This window comes from Plecotus auritus (genome assembly GCF_963455305.1).
Source record: "Plecotus auritus genome assembly, chromosome: 9".
Taxonomy (NCBI): Eukaryota; Metazoa; Chordata; class Mammalia; order Chiroptera; family Vespertilionidae; genus Plecotus; species Plecotus auritus.
This window is the reverse complement of record NC_137783.1, coordinates 155426729-155449843: the sequence shown is the minus strand read 5'-3', so window position 1 is coordinate 155449843 and position 23115 is coordinate 155426729. Positions and strand designations below refer to the sequence as shown.

The 23115-nt window shown below is 61.1% G+C and overlaps 1 protein-coding gene across 1 annotated transcript; it reads right to left on the bottom strand.

Moving 5' to 3' along the window:
* Positions 1–523: 523 nt before the first annotated feature.
* LOC308233816 (uncharacterized protein) lies at positions 524–18314 on the bottom strand (the record flags this gene model as incomplete). The annotated part of the gene is made up of 10 exons (XM_080640768.1): positions 524–3457; positions 5284–5322; positions 5737–6033; positions 7490–7515; positions 8510–8638; positions 9727–9803; positions 10829–10943; positions 14599–14724; positions 15970–16051; positions 18273–18314. 10 exons carry the CDS (start codon positions 18312–18314, stop codon positions 3395–3397), a joined length of 996 nt encoding a protein of 331 aa, XP_080496894.1. The 3' UTR covers positions 524–3394.
* Positions 18315–23115: the final 4801 nt, after the last annotated feature.

Genomic DNA, 23115 nt, shown 5'->3' with positions numbered 1-23115 from the left:
CCCCGCTCAGGGACACACCCAGGTCCAGTGGAACCCCAATGCTGGACCCTCTCCCATCCTGAACAATTAGCTTCTCAACCTGAAAACCCACGTCTCTCAGGTGAAAACGAGAGAGAATGCGCCACTGAGTCAGTTCCCCTCTGTTAACAGCTCAGGGGATTGTCCTGGGAACGTTTTTTACTGAACGTTTCCCTTCCTTTTTGTTAAAAAAGGACATAAAATGTAGGTGCCAATTTATCTTAAAGTGTTTATTTATAGATTGAACAGTAAATAGACATGGGCTGTATATAAAAAAGGTTAGAACAGGGCGTCCTCGGGGCTGGAAGGGACGAATTCAGTGCACATTACTTCTGATGGGAACGCAGGACTCGGTGCACACAAGGTCTTTGGTTGGTCCCTTCCCTCCCACCCACCCCCGACCCCCCTTCCCTCCCACCCACCCTGACCCCCCTTCCCTCCCACCCACCCTGACCCCCCTTCCCTCCCACCCACCCCGACCCCCCTTCCCTCTGAGATCCCACAGTCTGTTCCCCGCTCCCATGGCTCTGGATCTATATTGTTCATCAGTTTATTTTGTTCATTAGATTCCACGTGAGCGAGATCAGGAGATACTTGTCTTTCTCTGACTGGCTTCTTCCGCTCAGCAGAATGCTCTCCAGGCCCCTCCGTGCTGTCGCGAAGGCTGAGAGACCCTTCTCTCTTACGGCTGCATATACTCCAGGGCGTCCATGTTCCACGGCTCTTTACCCACTCGTCTGCCAAGGGCACCTGCTCTGAACATAGGGGTGTGCACATTCTTTCTCAGTGGAGTTTCAAGTATCGAAGGATGTATTAAGTCACACCACCTTTGGCTAAAACCGTGGTTGGCAAACTGCGGCTCGCAAGCCACATGCGACACTTTGGCCCCTGGAATGTGGCTCTTCCACAAATTACCACGACCTGGGCGAGTCTATTTTGAAGAAGTGGCGTTAGAAGAAGTTTCAGTTTAAAAAATGTGGCTCTCAAAAGAAATGTCAATCGTTGTCCTGTTGATATTTGGCTCTGTGGACGAATGAGTTTGCCGACCACTGCACTAAAAGAACATCTTAGGAAGGCACTTAAAAATGGTCTCTGACCCTGGCTCAGAGGATAGAGCAGGGGTGGGCAAACTTTTTGACTCGAGGGCCACAATGGGTTCTTCAACTGGACCGGAGGGCCGGAACAAAAGCATGGATGGAGTGTTTGTGTGAACTAATATAAATTCAAAGTAAAGGAGCGGAGGGGAGAGCAAGAGAACCGGATAGAACAGCCGGATCCGGCCCGCGAGCCGTAGTTTGCCCACGGCTGGGATAGAACATCGGCCTGTGGACTGAAGGGTCCTGGGTTTGATTCTGGTCAAGGTCACATGTTGCGGGCTCAGTCCCCAGTAGTGGGTGTGCAGGAGGTAGCTGATCCATGATCTGGGGTGGTTCCCGTGGCGTGGAGGCCCCCCCATTCCCTCCCACCCACCCCCGACCCCCTTCCCTCTGAGATCCCACAGTCTGTTCCCCGCTCCCATGGCTCTGGACCTCTGTTGTTCGTCAGTTTATTTTGTTCATTAGATTCCACGTGAGCGAGATCAGGAGATACTCGTCTTCCTCTGACTGGCTTCTTCCGCTCAGCAGAACGCTCTCCAGGCCCCTCCGTGCTGTGGCGAAGGCTGAGAGACCCTTCTCTCTTAAGGCTGCATATACTCCAGGGCATCCATGTTCCACGGCTCTTTACCCACTCGTCTGCCAAGGGCACCTGCTCTGAACATAGGGGTGCGCACATTCTTTCTCCGTGGAGTTTCAAGTATCGAAGGATGTATTAAGTCACACCACCTTTGGCTAAAACCGTGGTCGGCAAACTGCGGCTCGCGAGCCACATGCGGCACTTTGGCCCCTGGAATGTGGCTCTTCCACAAATTACCACGGCCTGGGCGAGTCTATTTTGAAGAAGTGGCGTTAGAAGAAGTTTCAGTTTAAAAAATGTGGCTCTCAAAAGAAATGTCAATCGTTGTCCTGTTGATATTTGGCTCTGTGGACGAATGAGTTTGCCGACCACTGTGCTAAAAGAACATCTTAGGAAGGCACTTAGAAATGGTCTCTGACCCTGGCTCAGAGGATAGAGCAGGGGTGGGCAAACTTTTTGACTCGAGGGCCACCATGGGTTCTTCAACTGGACCGGAGGGCCGGAACAAAAGCATGGATGGAGTGTTTGTGGGAACTAATATAAATTCAAAGTAAAGGAGCGGAGGGGAGAGCAAGAGAACCGGATAGAACAGCCGGATCCGGCCCGCGAGCCGTAGTTTGCCCACGGCTGGGATAGAACATCGGCCTGTGGACTGAAGGGTCCTGGGTTTGATTCTGGTCAAGGTCACATGTTGCGGGCTCAGTCCCCAGTAGTGGGTGTGCAGGAGGTAGCTGATCCATGATCTGGGGTGGTTCCCGTGGCGTGGAGGCCCCCCCATTCCCTCCCACCCACCCCCGACCCCCTTCCCTCTGAGATCCCACAGTCTGTTCCCCGCTCCCATGGCTCTGGACCTCTGTTGTTCGTCAGTTTATTTTGTTCATTAGATTCCACGTGAGCGAGATCAGGAGATACTCGTCTTCCTCTGACTGGCTTCTTCCGCTCAGCAGAACGCTCTCCAGGCCCCTCCGTGCTGTGGCGAAGGCTGAGAGACCCTTCTCTCTTACGGCTGCATATACTCCAGGGCATCCATGTTCCACGGCTCTTTACCCACTCGTCTGCCAAGGGCACCTGCTCTGAACATAGGGGTGCGCACATTCTTTCTCCGTGGAGTTTCAAGTATCGAAGGATGTATTAAGTCACACCACCTTTGGCTAAAACCGTGGTCGGCAAACTGCGGCTCGCGAGCCACATGCGGCACTTTGGCCCCTGGAATGTGGCTCTTCCACAAAATACCACGGCCTGGGCGAGTCTATTTTGAAGTGGCGTTAGAAGAAGTTTCAGTTTAAAAAATGTGGCTCTCAAAAGAAATGTCAATCGTTGTCCTGTTGATATTTGGCTCTGTGGACGAATGAGTTTGCCGACCACTGTGCTAAAAGAACATCTTAGGAAGGCACTTAGAAATGGTCTCTGACCCTGGCTCAGAGGATAGAGCATCGGCCTGTGGACTGAAGGGTCCTGGGTTCGATTCTGGTCAAGGTCACATGTTGCGGGCTCAGTCCCCAGTAGGGGGTGTGCAGGAGGCAGCTGATCAATGATCTGGGGTGGTCCCCGTGGCGTGGAGGCCTCTGGGAGCACGAAGGGCTGGCTCCCTCCCCAGCGGGTCCTTCCAGACGAGCAGCATCTCGCTACAACGCGCGGCTGCGGGTTCCGGGGCTTCTGTGGTCACACATCTCGCAGCCATTTCCTTCCAGCCCGACTGCCATCATAAGGCTCTCGTCCCGGCCTGGGGCCTCAGGTCCAAGTTCACAATAGAGTCTATTGGTGGCTGCAAAGGGAAATCAGAAAGAAGACGGCTCACACTTCCGGAAGGAAGGTGCGTGCGGGCAGGACCTGGCGTGGCTCCTGACCGGCCTGCCTGTAGCTCACTCGTCCCGGAGCCCCTGACGCTGGCAGAAAGGACCCAGGATCTGGGGGAGGCGGCAGCCCTGGGGGCGGGGGAACGGGTTTGCGGAGGTTGGCCCAGCGCTTCCTCTCCGGGGGCCCGCAGGACGGGCGAGGCTGTGGCCAGGGGAGCCTGCGGGGCCCGGAGGCCTGGGCGAGTTCTGCAGCCTCCGGGGCCCCGGGCTGCTGGACGTGGACCTGTGAGGTGGGATGTCTCCCAGAGCTGCCGGGAGGATGGGGTTCCAGAAAGCACCTGGCAGCCTGGCAGGTGTGGCTCAGTGGAGAGAGCCTCAGCCTGTGGACCGAAGGGTCCCGGGTTCGATTCCAGTCAAGGGCACCTGCCCAGGATGTACGCTCGATCCCCAGTGGGGGGCGTGCAGGAGGCAGCTGATCCGTGATTCTCTCTCATCGTAGATGTTTCTCTCTCCCTTTCCCTCTCCCTTCCTCTCTGAAATCAATAAAAATATATTTTTAAAAAAATATCTAGCCGAAACCGGTTTGGCTCGGTGGATAGAGCGTCAGCCTGCAGACTGAAAGGTCCCAGGTTCGATTCCGGTCAAGGGCATGTACCTTGGTTGCGGGCACATCCCCAGTAGGAGGTGTGCAGGAGGCAGCTGATCGATGTTTCTCTCTCATCGATGTTTCTAACTCTCTATCCCTCTCCCTTCCTCTCTGTAAAAAATCAATAAAATATATTTAAAAAAAATATATCTAAGAAAAAAAAGAAAGCACCTAGCACGTAACATGTGCTGAATAAAATCCTTCCTCTGGCCCGGCCGGCGTGGCTCAGTCAGTGGTTGAGCGTCGGCCTAGGAACCAGGAGCTAAGGGTTCTATTCCCGGTCAAGGCACATTGCTGGGTTTCGGGCTCGAACCACAGTGTGGGGCGTGCAGGAGGCAGCTACTCAATGATGCTCTCTCATCATTGATGTTTCTCTCTCCCTCTCCCTTCCTCTCTGAAATCAATAAAAATATGTATTTAAAAAAGAAGTCCTTACTCTTGCCCCAGTAACAGCAGCCCACAGCCAGGAGGGCCCTACGGGGTAGGTTACAGAAGTATCCCCCCCCTGGCATGCATGGTCTCCTCGGAAACGGGCATGCGTTCTAAAACCAAGCAGCCGGCCACGTTCCTGTAGAACCAAAACTTATCCTTGGAAAAAGGCCCATTTCCCCAAGGTCAGTGGTCGGCAAACTGCGGCTCGCGAGCCACATGCGGCTCTTTGGCCCCTGCAGTGTGGCTCTTCCACCAAATACCACGGCCTGGGCGAGTCTATTTTGAAGAAGTGGCGTTAGAAGAAGTTTAAAAAATTTGGCTCTCTCTTGCCCTAGCCGGTTTGGCTCAGTGGATAGAGCGTCGGCCTGCGGACTGAAGGGTCCCAGGTTCGATTCCGGTCAAGGGCATGTACCTTGGTTGCAGGCACATCCCCAGTAGGGGGTGTGCAGGAGGCAGCTGATCGATGTTTCTCGCTCATCGATGTTTCTAACTCTCTCTCCCTTTCCCTTTCTCTCTGTAAAAAATTAATAAAATATAAAAAAAAATAATTTCAATCGTTATCCTGTTGATATCTGGCTCTGCTGACGAATGAGTTTGCCGACCACTGGCCAAGGTCATCGGTGAAGGTGAGCGAGTGAGTGCCGAGTGGACAGAAAAGTCCTGGCACCTTCGGCCCCGGCCCAGGAATGGCCGCAGAGCGAGACCAGGGTGACTTACCGTCAGGGCGAGTCCTTCACAAAACACGCGTTCATGTTCCTGAGGAGAGAAGAGAGCACGGTCCCGGGACAGCCCTGGCGGCTTTGTGGGGGCGCGGCCGGGGGTGGGGGGGTGCAGGCGGAGGTGTCAGCCCAGGCAGCGGGGCCCCTCCGGCCGCGGCACCCGGTGGGCACTCGCTGTGTCTCACTGGCCCCTCGGGGTCACTGTCCCGTGGACAACAGGTGGGGTGGGGACTGCTATGGTTGGAGTCCTGTCCCCAAAGATATTGGCGTCCTCACCCCCGAGGGTGAAGGGGCCTGATGTGGAAAGAGGGTCGTGCAGGTGGAGGGAGTGAAGGGGAGGACCTGGCCCAGCATGACGGGGTCCCCTGTGATGGACAGATGCGCTGGCAGGGAGGACAGACGGCAGAGACGGGGTGCATCACTGTCCTCCAGGCCCGCCCAGGCCCCTCACCTGCTCCAGAGGATGGAGGCCGGCGGGTGGCTCGGCCCAGGCCTGGGCCCCGGGCGCAGCGGCAGCAGAAGTCGGGGGCGCCGGCTCTGGGGGTTCCCGGCCGCCTTCCGCCACCTCCACCTGCAGCTCCACTCCTGGGCAGAGGTCGGGGTCCGCTGAGGGTCCCGGGCGGGTCTGGGCCCCGGGCGTCGGGGCGTCGGCCTCCTCCTGCAACAGCCGCGTTGTCTCCGCATCCGGGGGGCCCCTCTCAGGGTCCGTGATCGGCAGGTTCGTGCCGGGCTGGGTGCTGCCAAGTGCCTGAAGGACAAAGCCATTCCCGTGGTGACAGGAGCCGCAGCACGGCCCCCCACGCCACTCGGGGGGGACAGGCCGCGCTGCCTGCGGGTCAGCCTGGGCGGTGCCGCTTTAGAGAAAAGCACCTCACGGGCTCAGGCTCCAGCCCCGGCCCAAGACCAGGGGGCGCCCGGCCGGCGTGGCCAGTGGCTGAGCGTCACCTGATGCACCAGGAGGGCAGGGTGGACCCAGGATCGGGGCCCAGGCCCAGGGTGTGGGCTCCGTCCCCAGTGGGGGGCGGGCAGGAGGCAGCCGGTCCGGGATGCTCTCTCAGCATTGATGCGTCCACTTTTTTTTGTTGCTGTTAATCCTCACCCGAGGGAATTTTCCCATTGATTTTCAGAGAGAGTGAAAGAGAGCCCTGACCGGTGTGGCTCAGTGGATAGAGCGTCGGCCTGCGGACTGAGGGGTCCCAGGTTCGATTCCGGTCAAGGGCATGGACCTTGGTTGCGGGCACATCCCCAGTGGGAGGTGTGCAGGAGGCAGCTGATCAATGTTTCTCTCTCATCCGTGTTTCTAACTATCCTTCTCCCTTCCTCTCTAAAAAAAATCGATAAAATATATTTTTTTTAAAAAAGTAAGAGTAGAAGAGAGAGAGAAAGACAGAGTAACACCGATGGGAGAGGAACATGGATTAGTGCCTCCTGCTCGAGCCCCGATCAGGGAGGGCCCGGGCCGGGGAGGAGCCTGCCAACCCAGGTACCTGCCCTGGACCGGAATCGAACCTGGGACCCCTCAGTCTGCAGGCCGACGCTCTATCCCCTGAACCACCCGGCCAGGGCACCATCGATGTTTCTCTCTCCTCCTCCCCCTCCTCTCTCTGAAATCCATAAAAACTTTTTTTTAAAGACCGGGCTGATTGTGAGCCCAGAAGACATGGCCACGTCCCGGCCCCGGGCCTGTGGGTGGGGCCTCATGTGGAGATGGGGTGTCTGCCGCAGAGGCCCCGCCGGGGGAGGGCGGGCCCCAAAGCCAGGGGCTGCCGAGGGTCCCGGTGAGGACTGTTCAGAGCGACACCGGGGAGCAGGCCAGGTGAGGGCGGAGGCCAAGGAGCGCCCGGATGGCGGCACCCCCAGGGGCGGAGGACCCCCAGGGCCTCCCAGGCAGCCCCCCCACCCACCCACCCACTGGCCCCTGCCTTGTGGACTTCTGGCCCCCGGGCCGGGGGACAATAGGTTTCTGTTTTTAGCCCCGGGAAACCGTACAAAGCCCTTGGCCCCGGCACCTGGGCCGCCCAGGGGAGTGGAAGGCTCTTTCCCGCAGACATTCGGGGCTCGAGCCAAGGGATGCCGACGCCGCCCCGAAAGCTGCGCTGTGCACGCAGGGGGGCCGGCTGCCTCCCCACCCGCTGTCTCCAGGCCTCCAGGCCCGCCCTTCCCCCCCCCCCCCCCCCCCCCGGCACGTCCCAGGGGACACTTACGTGGCTGTCGGGCTTCACCAACGCTGCTGAAAAGCAGACGGAAGAAAAGCAAGTGAGGGGACCGTCCTCACTGAGGGGCCCCCCGTCCCGCCCCGACCCCCTCAGAGGGCAGCGGGGCTGGAGGCTCCATCACCAGTGACACCAGCGCGTCCGGGGCCACCACGCGGCACACTCCTGCTCGGGGTCCCCCCTCGGCCCCCAGACCAAGGGGTCCCGGCGCCTCGGCCCCCGCCCGGCCCCAGATCCCGCCCCACCTGGGAACCCCCGGCCTGTGGTGGTGTGCACCCCGGAGCCTGCCTGAGCGGTGCGGTCGGAGAGGAATGCGGCAGATACAGGCACGCATCCCCCCCACAGCCCCCCAACACTGGACAATAATGCACTGCAGGGAAGACCTGGGGGTGAGGGCTGGGAGGAGGGGGCGGGGGGAAATGGGAGAGATCTGTAATACGACCCACAGGGCACGTGGCTGGACGGACATGAACCGGACACGGACTTCCGAGGGCAAAGGCCGTATTCCCCGCAGGGAAAGCGCTCACAGGGGAACGGCCCACCCCCTGGGGAAGCGGCACCCCTGCGGGCACACGGAGAGGCGTGCGCGTCCTCGGTGCACTCCCCGCCCCACGGCCCCGGGCTGCAGCAGCCCCAGGCTCTCCCTGCCTCCCCACCATGCACCCCCCCCCCCACGCGCGCCGTCTGCAGCCGCTGCATGGCCGAGGTCTTCGCCTGCACCTGCTCAGCGGCACACAGCACACGGCACAGGGGCCCGAGCTGGAGAGTGAGCCCAGCTGAGCGTTGACCTAGGAACCAGAAGGTCAGGGTTCGATTCCCGGTCAGGGCACAGGCCCGGGTTGCGGGCTCCATCCCCAGTGGGGGGCGCGCAGGAGGCAGCCGACCCATGATTCTCTCTCCTCGCTGGCGTTTCTCTCTCTCTCCCTCTCCCTTCCTCTCTGACATCCATGAAAATGGGTTAAAAATAGATAAGAAAGCGCAGCTGTGTTCTGTGCTCTCTCCTCCGCTCACCTCGTCTTCTCCACCAGGCGATGACGATGGCGATGACGATGGCGATGGCGATGGCGATGACAATGACAACGACCAAGGTCACCACACACACGACCAAGGTGCTGACAACAAGGGATCCGACTGCAGGTCCTGGGGGCACAGAGAGCGCTGTAGCGGGTAAGCGTGTCCCTCGCAGAAGGACACGCCACCCGCAGGGGCCGCCCTCCCAGAAGAGGGGCGAAGGCCCCGTGTCCCAGGGTGGGGCTCCGGTGCGAGCGTCAGGGACTCCTGGGCCGGAGGGCAGTGCCCCCGGAAGGTGGGGACGAGGGAGAGGGCAGGGCCAGCCCGGGACCCAGCTGCTGAGACCGCGCGGGGGCCTGGTCTCCCCGGTGACGTCACAGCACCAAGCGGAGCCACCCACAGGGACACGGGCGAGGGCAGGCCCCTCGGAGCTGCGGCCGCGGGCGGGGCCCCCAGCCTAGGAGGCGGAGGGACAGCAGTGACCCTGCCCCGGGTGCCTTCCTCCTCCAGCAGCTGTTTGGAAGTGTGTTTATTTTCCATTGATCCTCACCCGACGACATTTTTCCCATTGGTTCTTTTTGGAGTGGAGGGAGGGAGGAGAGGGAGAGGCAGAGAGAGACGTCGATGTGAAAGTGTGAGGGACACATCAATGGCCTGCCGCACGCCGCCCGGCCCCCGACCGGGGCTGGGGATTGAGCCTGCAACCCAGGTACGTGCCCCTGACTGGGAATCGAACCCACCACCCTTTGGTCCACGGGCCGAGGTTCTAACCCCCGAGCCAACCCGGCCAGATCTCTGACCACTTGTGTTTAATCGCAGATTAGCTCCTAACTACGTTCTTTTTGTGGGGGGATGGCATTAAATGTGCTTTAAGCCCGGCCGGCGTGGCTCAGGGGTTGAGCCAGGAGGTCAGAGTTCCATTCCCGGTCAGGGCACAGGCCCGGGTTGTGGGCTCTACCCCAGTGGGGGGCGTACAGGAGGCAGCCGATCCATGATTCTCTCTCATCGTGGATGTCTCTCTCTCCCTCCCGCTCCCTTCCGCTCTGAGATCAATAAAAATATATCAGAAAAGAAATAAATAAAGCCGCGCACCCCCACCACTTCCTGCCTGCAGCCTCCCTCCTCCGGGCACAGCTGAGCCCTGACCCGCAGGCCCAGAGCCGGGCCGCGCCCTCTGTGAGAGGCGGCTGCCCGTGGGAGAGGTGGGGTACGCTTACCTGGCTCCGCGGGGGCTGTTGGGGCGCACACGGTGTCCCTCGTGGCGTTGCACGTCTGCAGGGTGGCGCCGGGACAGCTGAGAGGAAGGAGCGAAGGACCGGAGCATCACTTCCCGGCCGGGCCAGCCCCCGCCCGGAGGGCCCACCGGCTCCGGGACCGTGGAGAGCCCAGCGAGGGAGTTGGGGGCCCCTGGGGTGCGGCTCTGAGGACGGCACCTGCTGGAGCCGCGGCTCCCCCGAGAGGGAGCAGCCCCAGAGGAAGCCCATGAGGACAGGACAGGCCAGCGAGTCGAGAGAAGCCGAGCCCTGATCGAGCCGGACCAGCAGGCGGCCCTACTTCGGACCCGTCGGGTCCCAAGGCCACGGCTCACCGCGGTCCGAGGTCACTGAAGGGCCTACAACGCGCCTCACAGAAGTGCGCTGCTCTGCCCGCCGGCGTGGCCCAGGGGCTGAGCGCCGGCCTGGGAACCGGGAGGTCACGGTGCGATTCCCGGTCAGGGCACAGGCCCGGGATGCGGGCGCCATCCCCGGGGGGGGGGGGGGGGGGGGGGGGGGGCGTGCAGGAGGCGGCCGGTCCATGGTTCTCTCTCATCACTGACGTCTCTCCCTCTCCCTCTCCTTCCTCTCTGACATCGATGAAAACCGTTTATTTTACAAAGGGAGCTCTTCTGCTCGGGTTTTCCCGCTCTCCTGTCTCCCCAGAAGGCCCTTCCCCTGCCCGGAGCTGCCCCCTCTGGAACCGCCTATGGCTCCCACCTGCCCGCCCTCCTCGGGCCTCTGCTGTCTCCCACAGCCCCCGCCCTCCACCCCGCGGGGACCCGGCCAGGTCCCTGCGCAGGGGCTTCTGGGCCCGGCTCCACGGGGGCTTCGGAGGGCTGAGTGGGCCGTGGCTCCGTGGGTGGACGGAGCCCGGGCCCAAGGGCGGCCCCGGTGGAAGCAGCCAGGCCATTGGTTCGCTCGCATCAGCAGGCGCCTCCCCGGGGCAGGTGCTACCGGCGTCCGCACGGGAGGACCGAGGGGGCCGCTGCAGGACCCCAGGCAGACAGGCTACGGGCGGGGCGCGGGGACCCAGGCGGCACGGCTGCCCGCGCCCGAGGGGTACCTGGTGCAGCGGTGACAGCTCTCCGGGCAGGGCTCCGGGGCGCAGTAGTACGCCCCCGTCTTGCACCGGCACTGTCGGTTCTGTGTTGGGGTGCAGTCACTCACCATCTCCTGATCTGCGGGGGAGGGGGAAGGCTGGGTCAGGCACCAGGGCGGGGACTCTGTGGGGGGCACTGTGCCAAGTCACGTGTCGCTTTACCCCACCCTCTCTGCCAGTGGACACGGGGTGCACACCGCCCCGGCCCCGGCTCTGACACACGGGGGACAGCGGGCCCCAGTCTCGATGGGGGTGGGTGGGCGGGCGGGGAGTGGCGTAGGTCCGTGGGAACGTCACTAACCTCACCCCAATGTTTCTTCCGAGTGCTGGCCCTGATCCCACGTCTCCCGTCGGGCAGGAGTCCCCGCTGCCCTGCACCCCCACGGGCGGCACCCGGCTCTGGCGGATGTGAGACGGTCCACCTCTCCACTCCTCAGAGACCCTTTCTTTTTCTCTCTTAATTATACTTTTAATGATTTTACTTATTTATTCATTTGGGCTAAGCTTCACCAGAGGATATTTTTCCCCATTGATATATTTTTTTAAATCTTCAAGTTTAGACCTTTGGAAAATGCGGTGTTTTTTTTTTTAATTTTAAAAAATATATATATACTAGAGGCCCGGTGCACGAAATTCGTGCACGGGAGAGGGGGGGTGTCCCTCAGCCCAGCCTGCACCCTCTCCAATCTGGGACCCCTCGAGGGATGTCCGACTGCCCGTTTAAAGCCCGATCCTGGTGGGATCGGGCCTAAACGGGCAGTCGGACATCCCTCTCACAATCCAGGACTGCTGGCTCCCAACTGCTCGCCTGCCCTCCTTCCTGATTGCCCCTAACCACTTCTGCCTGCCAGCCTGATCACCCCTTAACCACTCCCCTGCCAGCCTGATTGATGCCTAACTGCTCCCCTGCCAGCCTGTTTGCCCCTAACTGCCCTCCCCTGCAGACCTGGTGCCCCCCTACTGCGCTCCCCTGCAAGCTTGGTCCCCCCTAACTGCCCTTCCCTGCAGGCCTGGTCCCCCCTAACTGCCCTCCCCTGCAGTCCTGGTCACCCCTAACTGCCCTCCCCTGCAGGCCTGGGTCCCGCCCAACTGCCCTCCCCTGCAGTCCTGGTCACCCCTAACTGCCCTCCCCTGCAGGCCTGGTCCCCCCCCCCCCCAACTGCTCTCCCCTGCAGGCCTGGTCCCCCCCCCCCCAACTGCTCTCCCCTGCACGCCTGGGTCCCTCCCAACTGCCTTTCCCTGCAGGCCTGGTCGCCCCCAACGTCCGTCCTCTGCCGGCTTGGTCACCCCTAACTGCCCTCCCCTGCAGGCTTATTCGCCCCCAACTGCCCTCCCTTGCAGGCCTGGTCCCTTCCAACTGCCCTCCCCTGCTGGTCATCTTGTGTCCACATGGGGGCAGGATCTTTGACCACATGGGGGCAGCCATCTTGTGTGTTGGAGTGATGGTCAATCTGCATATTACTCTTTTATTAGATAGGATAGAGGCCTGGTGCACGGGTGGGGGCCAGCTGGTTTGCCCTGAAGGGTGTCCCAGATCAGGGTGGGGTTTCCTTGGGGCGTGGGGCGGCCTGGGCGAGGGGCCTGTGGTGGTTTGCAGGCAGGCCACGCCCCCTGGCGACCCAAGCGGAGGCCCTGGTATCTGGGGTTTTATTTATCTTCTACAATTGAAACTTTGTAGCCTGGAGCGGAGCCAAGCCTTCTGCTTGCTCAGTGGCGGCAGCCATTTCTGTTGAGATTTATGTATCTTCTATAATTGAAACTTTGTAGCCTTAAGCCAGGCGTCCTCAAACTGCGGCCCGAGGGCCACATGCGGCCCGCTGAGGACATGGATCCGGCCTGCCGGGTGCCGCTGCCTGTCCTGCTTAGCAGCCGACGCGTCCCGGGCCCGCAGTGCGCATAGGAATTTGTTCATAGTTTTTTTTTAAACTATAGTCCGGGTCTCCAACCGTCTGAGGGACAGTGAACTGGCCCCCTGTTTAAAAAGTTTGAGGACCCCTGCCTTAAGCGGAGGCCAGGGTGTGCAGAAAGCTTGGCTTCCTCCATCGCCCGGGGCAACCCTAGCCTCCTGCTCTTTCCAGCTCCGTGGCTGCCGCCATTTCTGTTTGGATTTATGTATCTTCTATCATTGAAACTTTGTAGCCTTGAGTGGAGGGCTAGGCCGGCAAGGGCAGGCGGAAAGCTTGGCTTCCTCCATCGCCGCGGAAACCCAAGCCTCCCTCCTGCTCTCTGTGGCTGTAGCCATCTTGGTGGGGTTTATTTGTATATTTGCTGCTGATTGGCTGGTGGGCGTGGCTTTTGGGTGTAGCAGAGTGCTGGTTAATTTGCATATTACTCTTTCATTAGATAGGATTCTTGCCCTAACCGGTTTGGCTCAGTGGATAGAGCATCGGCCTGTGGAATGAAGGGTCCCATGTTCGATTCTGGTCAAGGGCATGTACCTTGGTTGCGGGCACATCCCCAGTAGGAGGTGTGCAGGAGGCAGCTGATTGATGTTTAACTCTCTATCCTTCTCCCTTCCTCTCTTTAAAAAATCAATAAAATATATATTTTTAAAAATTAAAAAAAAAGATATATATATATCTCCTTATTGATTTCAGAGAGGAAGGGAGAGGGAGGGAGAAATAGAAACATCAGTGAGGACAGAGAATCATTGACCGGCTGCCTCCTGCACGCCCCCATACCGGGGATTCGAAACCTGGGCACCTGCCCTGACCGGGAGGAACCATGACCTCCTGGTTCACTGGTTGATGCTCAACCCCTGAGCCACGCCGGCCGGGCCCCACTGATTTTGTTAGAGAGAGTGGAAGGGAAGGGGAGAGACAGAGGGAGAAACAGCGATGTGAGAGAGACAGACAGTGATGAGATGCCGCCCACCCACGACCCAACTGCGGCCAGGGATCGAGCCCGCCACCGAGGTGTGTGCAGCCCGCACCCCTCCGTCCTCGGCGGACCCTCACCCACGGAGCCAAACCGACCAGGGCTGCTCTTACTGATTTTCCGAGAGAAGGGAGGGGGAGAGAGAGAGAAAAGTCGATGATAGAGAAGCACCGACCGCCTGCCTCCTGCACGCTCTCGACTGGGGACTGTACCCGCAACCTAGACCCGCGCCCTGACCCCGGAGCACGGGACGACGCCCCGCACCGAGCCCCGCACGCCACGGGCCTCAGGGCCCCTCGCGTGCACGTCCATCGCTCCTGCCTCGTCCCCGCGGCCGCGCCTGCGTCTCTCTCCACTTCGGCTCCTTTTATTACTAGAGGCCCATGCATGGAATCCAGGCACTGGTGGGGTCCCTAGCGGCTGCGGCTACGGCTGCTGGCTGCTGGCTGCTGGCCCGGTGCTCCCTCCCTGCCCCTCCCTTCCCTCGGCTGGCCCCACGCCCTGGTTGAACTCCCGGACAGCTCCCAGGGGAGGGGACAGTTTGCACACTATGCTTTCAGTATAAGATCATCACCACCATCATTCAGGTTATCGTTATTATTTTAGCTTCCACCTTCCCACACTGACGGGCAGGCGCCGTGAGTCCTGGAAACGGGTCCTGTGCGCTGCCGCGTCCTCCCACTCTCCATCGCGGCTTCGCTTCCCAAGCTCGGCAAACCGGGCCCCGGAGGGCGCCCCCCTCGCAGCCCAGCGCCGTGCACCCGTCATCATCGCCTGTGGGTGACGCCCCCACCCCAGGTCCAGGGGAGGCGTGCTCTGCCCGACACAGACCCCCACGCCTGACGGCGCCCGCTTACCTTCCCGGCACGGGGTACACGGCCAGCAGGACGCCTCCCTGTTGGGGTGGCTCAGGAAGGACCCAGGGGGGCACAGACAGCACCCTATGGCCTGGCCCATGCTGCAGTCCGCGCTGAGGTGGTAGCCTGAGGCCGGGGAGGCACAGAGGTGAGGGGGGGCCCCGGCACCGACCCCTCCTGGTCCCTGAGGCCAGGCCCCCTGCACAGCGCCAACCCTCGCCTCCCGTCGCCTTGGAATGTTCTGGACTGAGCCTCGGCTACATGTGTCCCAGGAACTGGGGACCTGCCTCGCCCCTCGGCCTTTAGGGATATCCCGCAGCTCGGCTAAGAGGGGTGTGGGTGTGCACACTGGAGCCCGCCGAGACCCCACATCTACCCCACGCCGACACACCGGGGCCGCTCAGCAGCTCCCGGGGCCACCGGGGCCTTCCCAGGGCAGCCGGGACAGCTAGAAAGCGGCAGGGCCACGCCCGCAGGAGCCCACAGGCCCAGCGCCCGCTGCTCGGCTGCCTGGAGCAGAGCCACGCCGCCTTGCACGTGCCGAGCCTCAGGCTGGCATGGGACCGGCTGTGGCTCCGTCATGCCTGTGCATGTGCATGCTGGGCTGTGCGGACGCGTAGATGGTGCAGCGTGTGCATGGCGTGTGTGCGTGGGAGTTAGGGGAGTGGTCTGGGGCTGGGGGTTCAGTCCCTGAGCTGGGGAGCCCAGGAAGCTCCTGGCTGAAAGGAGGCGTGGGTGGGGTGGGGTGGGGTGAGTGGGAGTGGAGGGTGAGGGTGCAGGGGTGTGGTTCGTCCCTACGAAGAGGAGACCCCTGAAGGCGGGTTCGCTGACCAGGTGGTCCCCTGTCTGTGTGCAGGTGGGGTCCAGGCGTGGGGGCTGCAGGGTGTGACCAGGCTCCACGGGGGCCGGGGTTCTGGCCTTGACTGGCCAGGAGGGGGCGCAGCTGGAGGGCGGGCAGAGCAGGCCCCGGAAGCGGGGGCTCCCAACTGCTCTGGGGGGCTGGTTCAGAGCCTCCTCCTGAGAGTGAATGAGCCTGGGTGGGCCTGGGTGCCCCATCACTGCCCTGACATCCCTGCCCCGACGGGACGGGCTCCTGACAGGGGGTTCCTGGGGAGCATCGAGCCTGGGCACGCCCCCCACTTCCGTCTGAGTAAGCACAGAGTCCCTCTGTCAAGGGAGGGTGCGCAGGGGGGAGGGCGGGTGAGCAGCGGGCGCTGCCAGGGTAACTGCTGGGAGAGGCCCGCCCACCAGGCTCTGCCCACCCACCCAGGGCCCCGGGCGCCTGCAGCTGGGCACCAGGGGCTGAGCCCCCCGGGCAGGTCAGCCGAAGGCGAAGGCGAAGGCTCGGGAAGACGTGGGACGCTCACTCACCAGCCCCACAGAGGTCGCTGGAGGTGCTCCTCGCTGCACGCTGGGTGGGGTCATCCATTTCCGAGCCGGCTGCCACGGCCGCCTGAAATGAGCCAGGGAGACGGGCTTAGCCAGAGAGGCCTCTCGCCCCGCCAGCATCGCTCAGTGGCTCCGCGTTGACCTCTGAACCAGGAGGTCACAGTTCGATTCCCAGTCAGAGCACATGGCAGGGTTGTGGGCTCCATCCCCAGTGGGGGGCGTGCAGGAGGCAGCTGATCCATAATTCTCGCTTTCCCTCTCCCTTCCTCTCTGAAATCAAATATATATATATATATAAACATATGTATTTTTATTGATTTCAGAGAGGAAGGGAGAAGAAGAGAGAGATAGAAACATCAATGATGAGAATCATTGATTGGCTGCCTCCTGCACGCCCCCCCACTGGGGATCGAGCCCACAACCTGGGCATGCGCCCTTGACCAGAATCAAACCAGGGGTCCTTCAGTCCACAGGCTGACGCTCTATCCACTGAGCCAAACCAGCTAGGGCCATACTAGTAAATATACATTTTTAAAAAGAAGGAAATGCAGTTTGCAAACAGCACAGGAGACACGGTTCCCGGGAAGAACCAACGTTACTAAGTGAGAGCACACCAAAGAATATTTCCATAGTTTCAAAGCAACTCCCCACAGGGTCCCCGGGAATCACGGGGGACAGTGGTAACTTTCAGGTGAGCGTGCGATGCGGGCAAGCACCCCTGAACTGTCGTCAGTCAACTTCCCGAGAAGCAGGGGCGGAGGGCCGTGGGATATTCCTAACGCCATCCGCGGGCCATACAAAATGATCCACTGGAAAACCAGCCGGCTAGTCCTGGCCGGTGTGGCTCAGTGGTCAGTGTGGGCACGGATTCACTTCTCAGTCAAGGGCAGGCACCTGGGTTGCGGGGGGGGGGGGGGGGGGAAGGAGGGGGGGAGGGTAGGTCCCCACCCCCAGCCCAGGTGGGGGCGTGTGCATCTCTCATATAGATGTTTCTCTCTCTCCCTCACTCTCCCCCGCCCTCCCCCTCTCTTCCCCTTCTCCCACTGACTCTCAAAATTTTATTTTTAAATTTTCTGGAAATCTGAAAAAAATATCCTTGGGTGAGGATTAACAAAAAACAAAAAAAAAAGAAAAGGAAAAGAAATAGAAAGCAGTGAAACCGCATGACTGCTGGAGAGGAGAAAAACGGTGGGTATTTTTTCTTTTCTCTCTCGGAGTTACTTCTTAGAAATCGCTCCACCACCACGAACTGCGATTTCTACCCCCGCCCCCTCCGCGGCGCCCGTGGTCCTGGCCACACCGGGACGCACAGCGGGCGGCGGGAGAGGGGCGGCGGAGGAGGGGCGGCGGGAGCGGGGAGGAGGGGCGGCGGGAGCGGGGCGGCGGGAGCGGGGCGGCGGAGGAGGGGCGGCGGCCAGGCTGGCCCCGCCACGGAAAGGTCCAGAATGCCGCCAAATACCCAGCTGCGCCCTCAGAGGCGGCGTCCAGCCCCGCCGCGTGTCCCCGTGGGGGAGTGCCGACCCCCAGACCCAGAGGTCCCCGCCCGTCCGCGCACCAGCCGGGCTGCGGGCTGGATCCCCGAGCCGCGGGCAGCAGGAGGCAGCCTGTCGGTCCATGCCCCTCATCCATGTTCCTCTCTCTAGCCGTCTCCCTTTCTCTCTCTAAGATTCAAGAAAAACCTGTTTTTTAAAAAGACAGCCTTTAAAAACACACACGGGGGCCGCCTGGGCCCGCCCGGCGTCCGCACGTCCACCGGGGCGCACGCACCGCCCCTCCCCCGCACAAGGTCCCACCGGGGCGCACGCACCGCCCCTCCCCCGCACAAGGTCCCACCGGGGCGCACGCACCGCCCCTCCCCCGCACAAGGTCCCACCGGGGCGCACGCACCGCCCCTCCCCCACACAAGGTCCCACCGGGGCGCACGCACCGCCCCTCCCCCACACACACACCAAGGCCCCACCGGGCCCTCCACCCCTGGCCGCGCAGGATGGGCGAGGGGGCGGTCACGCTGCGCCTTGGGCTGCCCCCCTCCGGCTCCACTCCCCGGGCCCGGCTCCCCGCAGAGGCCCAGTGGCCTCCGGACGAGGCAGGAAGGGAAGGGCCCGACCCGCCTCCCTGCGCCCGGAGCGGGCCTCTCTTGACTCCCGCAGGTGGGTGAGCGGCCAGACGTCCAGCCAGTCCCTCAGGCCCGCACCCTCGGGCCCAACTCTCAGGCCCCCGCCGCCTGTCCCAGAGGCTTCCCCGGAGGCGGGCATCCTGGGCCTCCGCGCCCCGCGCCCACTCACCCAGGCCGGCAGCAGGAGCAGGAGCTGCAGCCGCGAGCGCATCCCGCGGGACTGAATGAATGAACGGCCTGGTTGCGGAGATTATATACCCCGGATGTGGGCGAGTGGGCGGTAACTCATCCAGCGTAATTCCTGGACTGATGAAGCAAAAATCTGCAGAGGACAATAAAATAATCCTACTTAATAAAGAGGTGATATGCAAATGCTCATTACGGCCCCGCGGAGAGCTACGGGACAGCGGGGCGGCGAGCCCCCAGCGGGGAGAGCTACGGGCGGTGGGCGGGGCGGCCGATGCAAGCGGCGGCGGGCTACTTGTGCAGAACACAAGGTCACTAGTAATAATAAAAAAATAAAGGCGCCCACGCTTCGTTAAAAAAAAAAAAGAAAATCTGCGGAGGAGCTCCTTCGGCGGTGCAGAGAGAGCCCGCGGGGGCTGACGGGCCGCGGGTTGGATTCAGGCCGGGGGCACCTACGTGGGTGGCCGGCCGGCGATCCCGGCCCTGCTCGGATGCAGGCAATGTCTCTCCTCCCTCCCTCCCTCCCTCCCTCCCACTGTCTCAGAACATCAATGGGAAATGTCCCCGGGTGCGGGTTAACAGCAAACTTTTTTATTTATTCATTTTTTCTTTTATTTAAAAACCCGTATGGGTTTAATCCAGGGGTGGGCAAACTTTTTGACTCGAGGGCCACCATGGGTTCTTCAACTGGACCGGAGGACCGGAACAAAAGCATGGATGGAGTGTTTGTGTGAACTAATATAAATTCAAAGTAAAGGAGCGGAGGGGAGAGCAAGAGAACCGGATAGAACAGCCGGATCCAGCCCGCGGGCTGTAGTTTGCCCACGGCTGGAACCTGTGTCTCCCCCAAAGAATTCAACGAGAGTGGAGGGAGGGAGAGGGGGGGGGACAGAGAGAGAAACAGATAAAAAGATAAAAAGATAAGACGATCGGTCCGTGGTTGTCCCGTGAGTCCCCGGCGGCAGAGAACGGGGGACGTTTTTCCTCCCGGGAACGGCTCCTGTGGCGGGCGGCGCGGGACAAGTGGAGGCGGAAAGGCCCCCCACCCCCACCCCCGGCCGCCACTCGGGGAAATTCTTTCACTTTTAATCACCCGGCCCTGCCCCGCCCCGCAGCTCCGTCCGGCGCCGCGCCTCCTCCTGCAGCGCTTTCCGCGCTCCCGGCTGGAGGGCGCACCGCGGAGGCGGAGGCTGTGGCTTCGCGCGCTCACTCGCTCCCTCCGCGGCCCCTCCGCGCGCTGCCAGTGGCGCGCGCTCGCTGCGACAACCAACCCTCGTTTCGGGTTTGGTGCTTCCTTTTTGGCTTTCGACCGGGTTTCGGTTTTTACTTGTCGCTTCGAGGGAGTGGGCAAGGGGCGCCGCACACCCTCTTCCCCCGCAGGCCCAGCCCTTGGCCCTGGGCTGCGAGCGCGGGAGCCCTGGTCAGAGCGCACCTGAAGCCAGGCCGCCGGTGAGCGGGCGGGGAGGGGGCACAGTCCGGGCGGGGAGGGGGCGCAGTCGGGGCGGGGAGGGCGCGCAGTCGGGCCGGGGAGGGCGCGCAGTGGGGGGAGGGCGCAGTCAGGGTGGGGAGGGCGCAGTCGGGCCCGGGAGGGGGCACAGTCCGGGCGGGGAGGGGGCGCAGTCGGGCCGGGGAGGTCGCAGTCGGGCCGGGGAGGGCGCGCAGTCGGGCCGGGGAGGGCGCGCAGTCGGGCCGGGGAGGGCGCGCAGTCGGGCCGGGGAGGGCGCGGTCGGGCCGGGGAGGGCGCGGTCAGGGCGGGAAGGCCAGGCAAAGTGGGCCTTGGGCGGGCGGCTCCTGGAGTGTGCTGGTGGGCAGTGCCATCCTGTCTCCGCTGGCTCATCGGACAGGTGGTGGGACCCCGCCTCGGGGCACTCGCTTCACAGAGTGGGCCTTCTTTCTCAGGGCTCCCCGCACACGACGCCCCATCCTGCCCTGGGCCCGCCCCTCCATCCTCAGGGCCTCGGAACCCCCTTAACAAGACACCACGCAATGTGTGTGCCTTTATTTCAAGGAACGGGGCACAGACGCGTCCCCGAAACGGGGGGCGGGGGGCAAGAACATGGTTACAAAATCTGGAAGATGAGGCCATCAGCTCAGAGGGCGCGGCCACCAGGTTTAAGGCTCCGGGGGCACCCACCTGTGCAGGTGCTCACACATGCACACACGTGCATAGCACACACACGTGGCATTGGACACAGGCACTGAGGCCAGGCGCTGCCTAAAATATGGCAACTGCGTTTATTTAAAAAGTGGAGAGCCCTGGCCGGTGTTGCTCAGTGGATAGAGCGTCGGCCTTCGGAGTGAAGGGTCGATTCCGGTCAAGGGCACAGGCCTGGGTTGCAGGCTCCATCCCCAGTAGGGGGCGTGCAGGAGGCAGCGGATCAGTGATTCCCTCTCCTTGATGTTTCTATCTTTCCTTCCCTTCCTCTCTGGAATCAATAAAAATATATTTTTTATTTTTTTTTAGTATATTTTATTGATATTTTACAGAGAGGAAGAGAGAGGGATAGAGAGAAACATCGATCAGTTGCCTCCTGCACACCTCCCACTGGGGATGTGCCCGCAACCAAGGTACATGCCCTTGACCGGAATCGAACCCGGGACCCTTCAGTCCGCAGGCCGACGCTCTATCCACTGAGCCAAACCGGTTTCGGTAATAAAAATATATTTTTTTTAAAAGTATAGAGCCCAGGCCTGTTTGGCTCAACGGACAGAGCGTTGTCTTGGGGAGGATTCTGGTCAAGGGCATGTACCTGGGATCCAGGCTCCATCCCCCAACCCCATCTCAGCATGCCTGCGATGTTTCTCTCTCTGTGTCTCTCACCCTCCCTCCCATTCTCTCTAAAAATCAATGGGAAAATTACCTCAGGTGAGGATTAACCAAAAAAAATTTTTTTTAATAAAAAAAAAAAATGGAAGAAATTGTCCTTGCTGGACTGGTGTGGCTCGGTGGTTGAGTGTGGAGCCGTGAACCAAGATTCCGAGTCGGGACACATGCCTGAGTTTTGGGCTCCATCCCCAGTAGCCTATCGAAGCACATCGACGTGTCTCTCTCTCCCTCTCCCATCCTTGCTCTTGTGGACGAAAGGGGCCACGTGCTGACCTGACAGCTCAGGGGAGGCCTGCATGGCCGTCTTGCAAACTCAGAGACCGAAAGTGACCACAGGATGGTCTGAAATTAAACTGTAACTAAAAACAGTGATGGTGGGCATTCACCTCCTAGGCTGGCAAGGTCACTGACAAGGTCAACCTTTACCTGAACTGAGCCTGTCTGTCTTTTTGCATCTAGGATAACACACCCTTGAAATGTCTGGGCAACCTGTAACTTCCCTTTTTCTGGAGCCCCTGGGGCACAACCCAATGTGGTGGGCGCCAGGACAGAGACCACAAATCCCTTCATTATCATGTTCATTGTCCCTGCACCCACCTAAGCATGTGTCCATCATTTTACTTTTAATCCAATCCCAGGGGTTTCCCCTGCTTTGCTTTCTCCCGCCTCTCTAGTCCATCCCCAATGGATTTCATGTCACCCACCTCTGTCCCTCCTTTGACGGCCATGTATAAATACAGATGTAACCCGCCGTTCTCCGGGGCATCATCTCAATTCCTTGAGGTTCTGCTTCCCGGCATCTGTCGACAGTTTGGCTCCAATAAACTCCCACAAACTCTTTACGGGTTTCAGTGGTGTTTTTGCGTTAACACTCTCTAAAAATCAACGTAAAAATATATTTCTTAACCAAGAGCCATGCAAACGACCTCACCCACTTGCGTAAAAGGCCAAACCTCAGCCAGTCAGTAAGGCAAGAGGAAAGCTAACTCTGCTTGCTGGTGAGTCACCCTATATGTGGCAACCCCCCCAACATCCCAGGAAACAAACAAGTTTGCACAGCAGTCAGGGCAGGGCCCCACGGTGATCCCTGACCTGTGGACCCAGCACGGGGCAGCTTGGCAGCGGCTCACAGTCCCCCCAGTGGCCCTTGACCCAGAAACAGGCCTGGGGCTCAGCTTGTGTGGGGCGATGGCGAGGGCAGGTCCCTGGACCGACCTGGTGGAGGCTGGGCAGGTGTGGGGGCTGGGGCTCCCCCTGGTCTCTCTGCCCCTCACGCGCCCACCCCCTCCCCACCCCCCACCGCTGCCTTTCATGAGTCAAACACAACTTCAAGGGCTGAGAGCATTGCTCCTCCTGAATCCCACCCCCCCCCCGCCACCTCCCCCCTAAGGAACCCCAGGCCCAGGAGACCAGGGAAGGCCCCAGGGGAAGGGCACTGGCAGCCCCGGGGGAGGAAGGAGGACGGAAACATGACCAAGCTGCAGAGGTGGGGGAGGGGAGGCAAACGCAGTGGGGTGGGGTGGGGGGCCCCCTTGGGGCAGAGGAGGCCTGGTTGGCTGAGCTCAGTTGGGGGTCTGGGTTCAGGAAGGCGCTCCTGGGAGGGCCAAGGGCTCCGGACCTTCTCATTGTGAGTCCCTCCGTCCAGGCCCTGATGTGACCTTGGGTTTGGGTCACCATGAGAACCATCAATTCCGCTTTGCATTCCCCTGCCTGGAGGTTCCTGTGTGTAAACCACAATTAACACTGAAACTGAACCTCTTGGCTGTGGCTGGCTTGTGGTTCTGCTGTTAATTGTCACCTGAGGCTATTTTTCTACTGATTCTTGGAGAGAGAGTGGGAGGAGAAAGGAAGGGGAGAGAGGGAGCGGGAACCCCTCCCACAGGGGCCCGGCTGATGAAAGCTGCAACCCACCCACCTGCCGTGACCCGGAATCCCGCCCTGGACCCTTGGGTGCCTGGGCCGGAGCGCTAACCGCTGAACCACACCGGCCAGGGCTGGA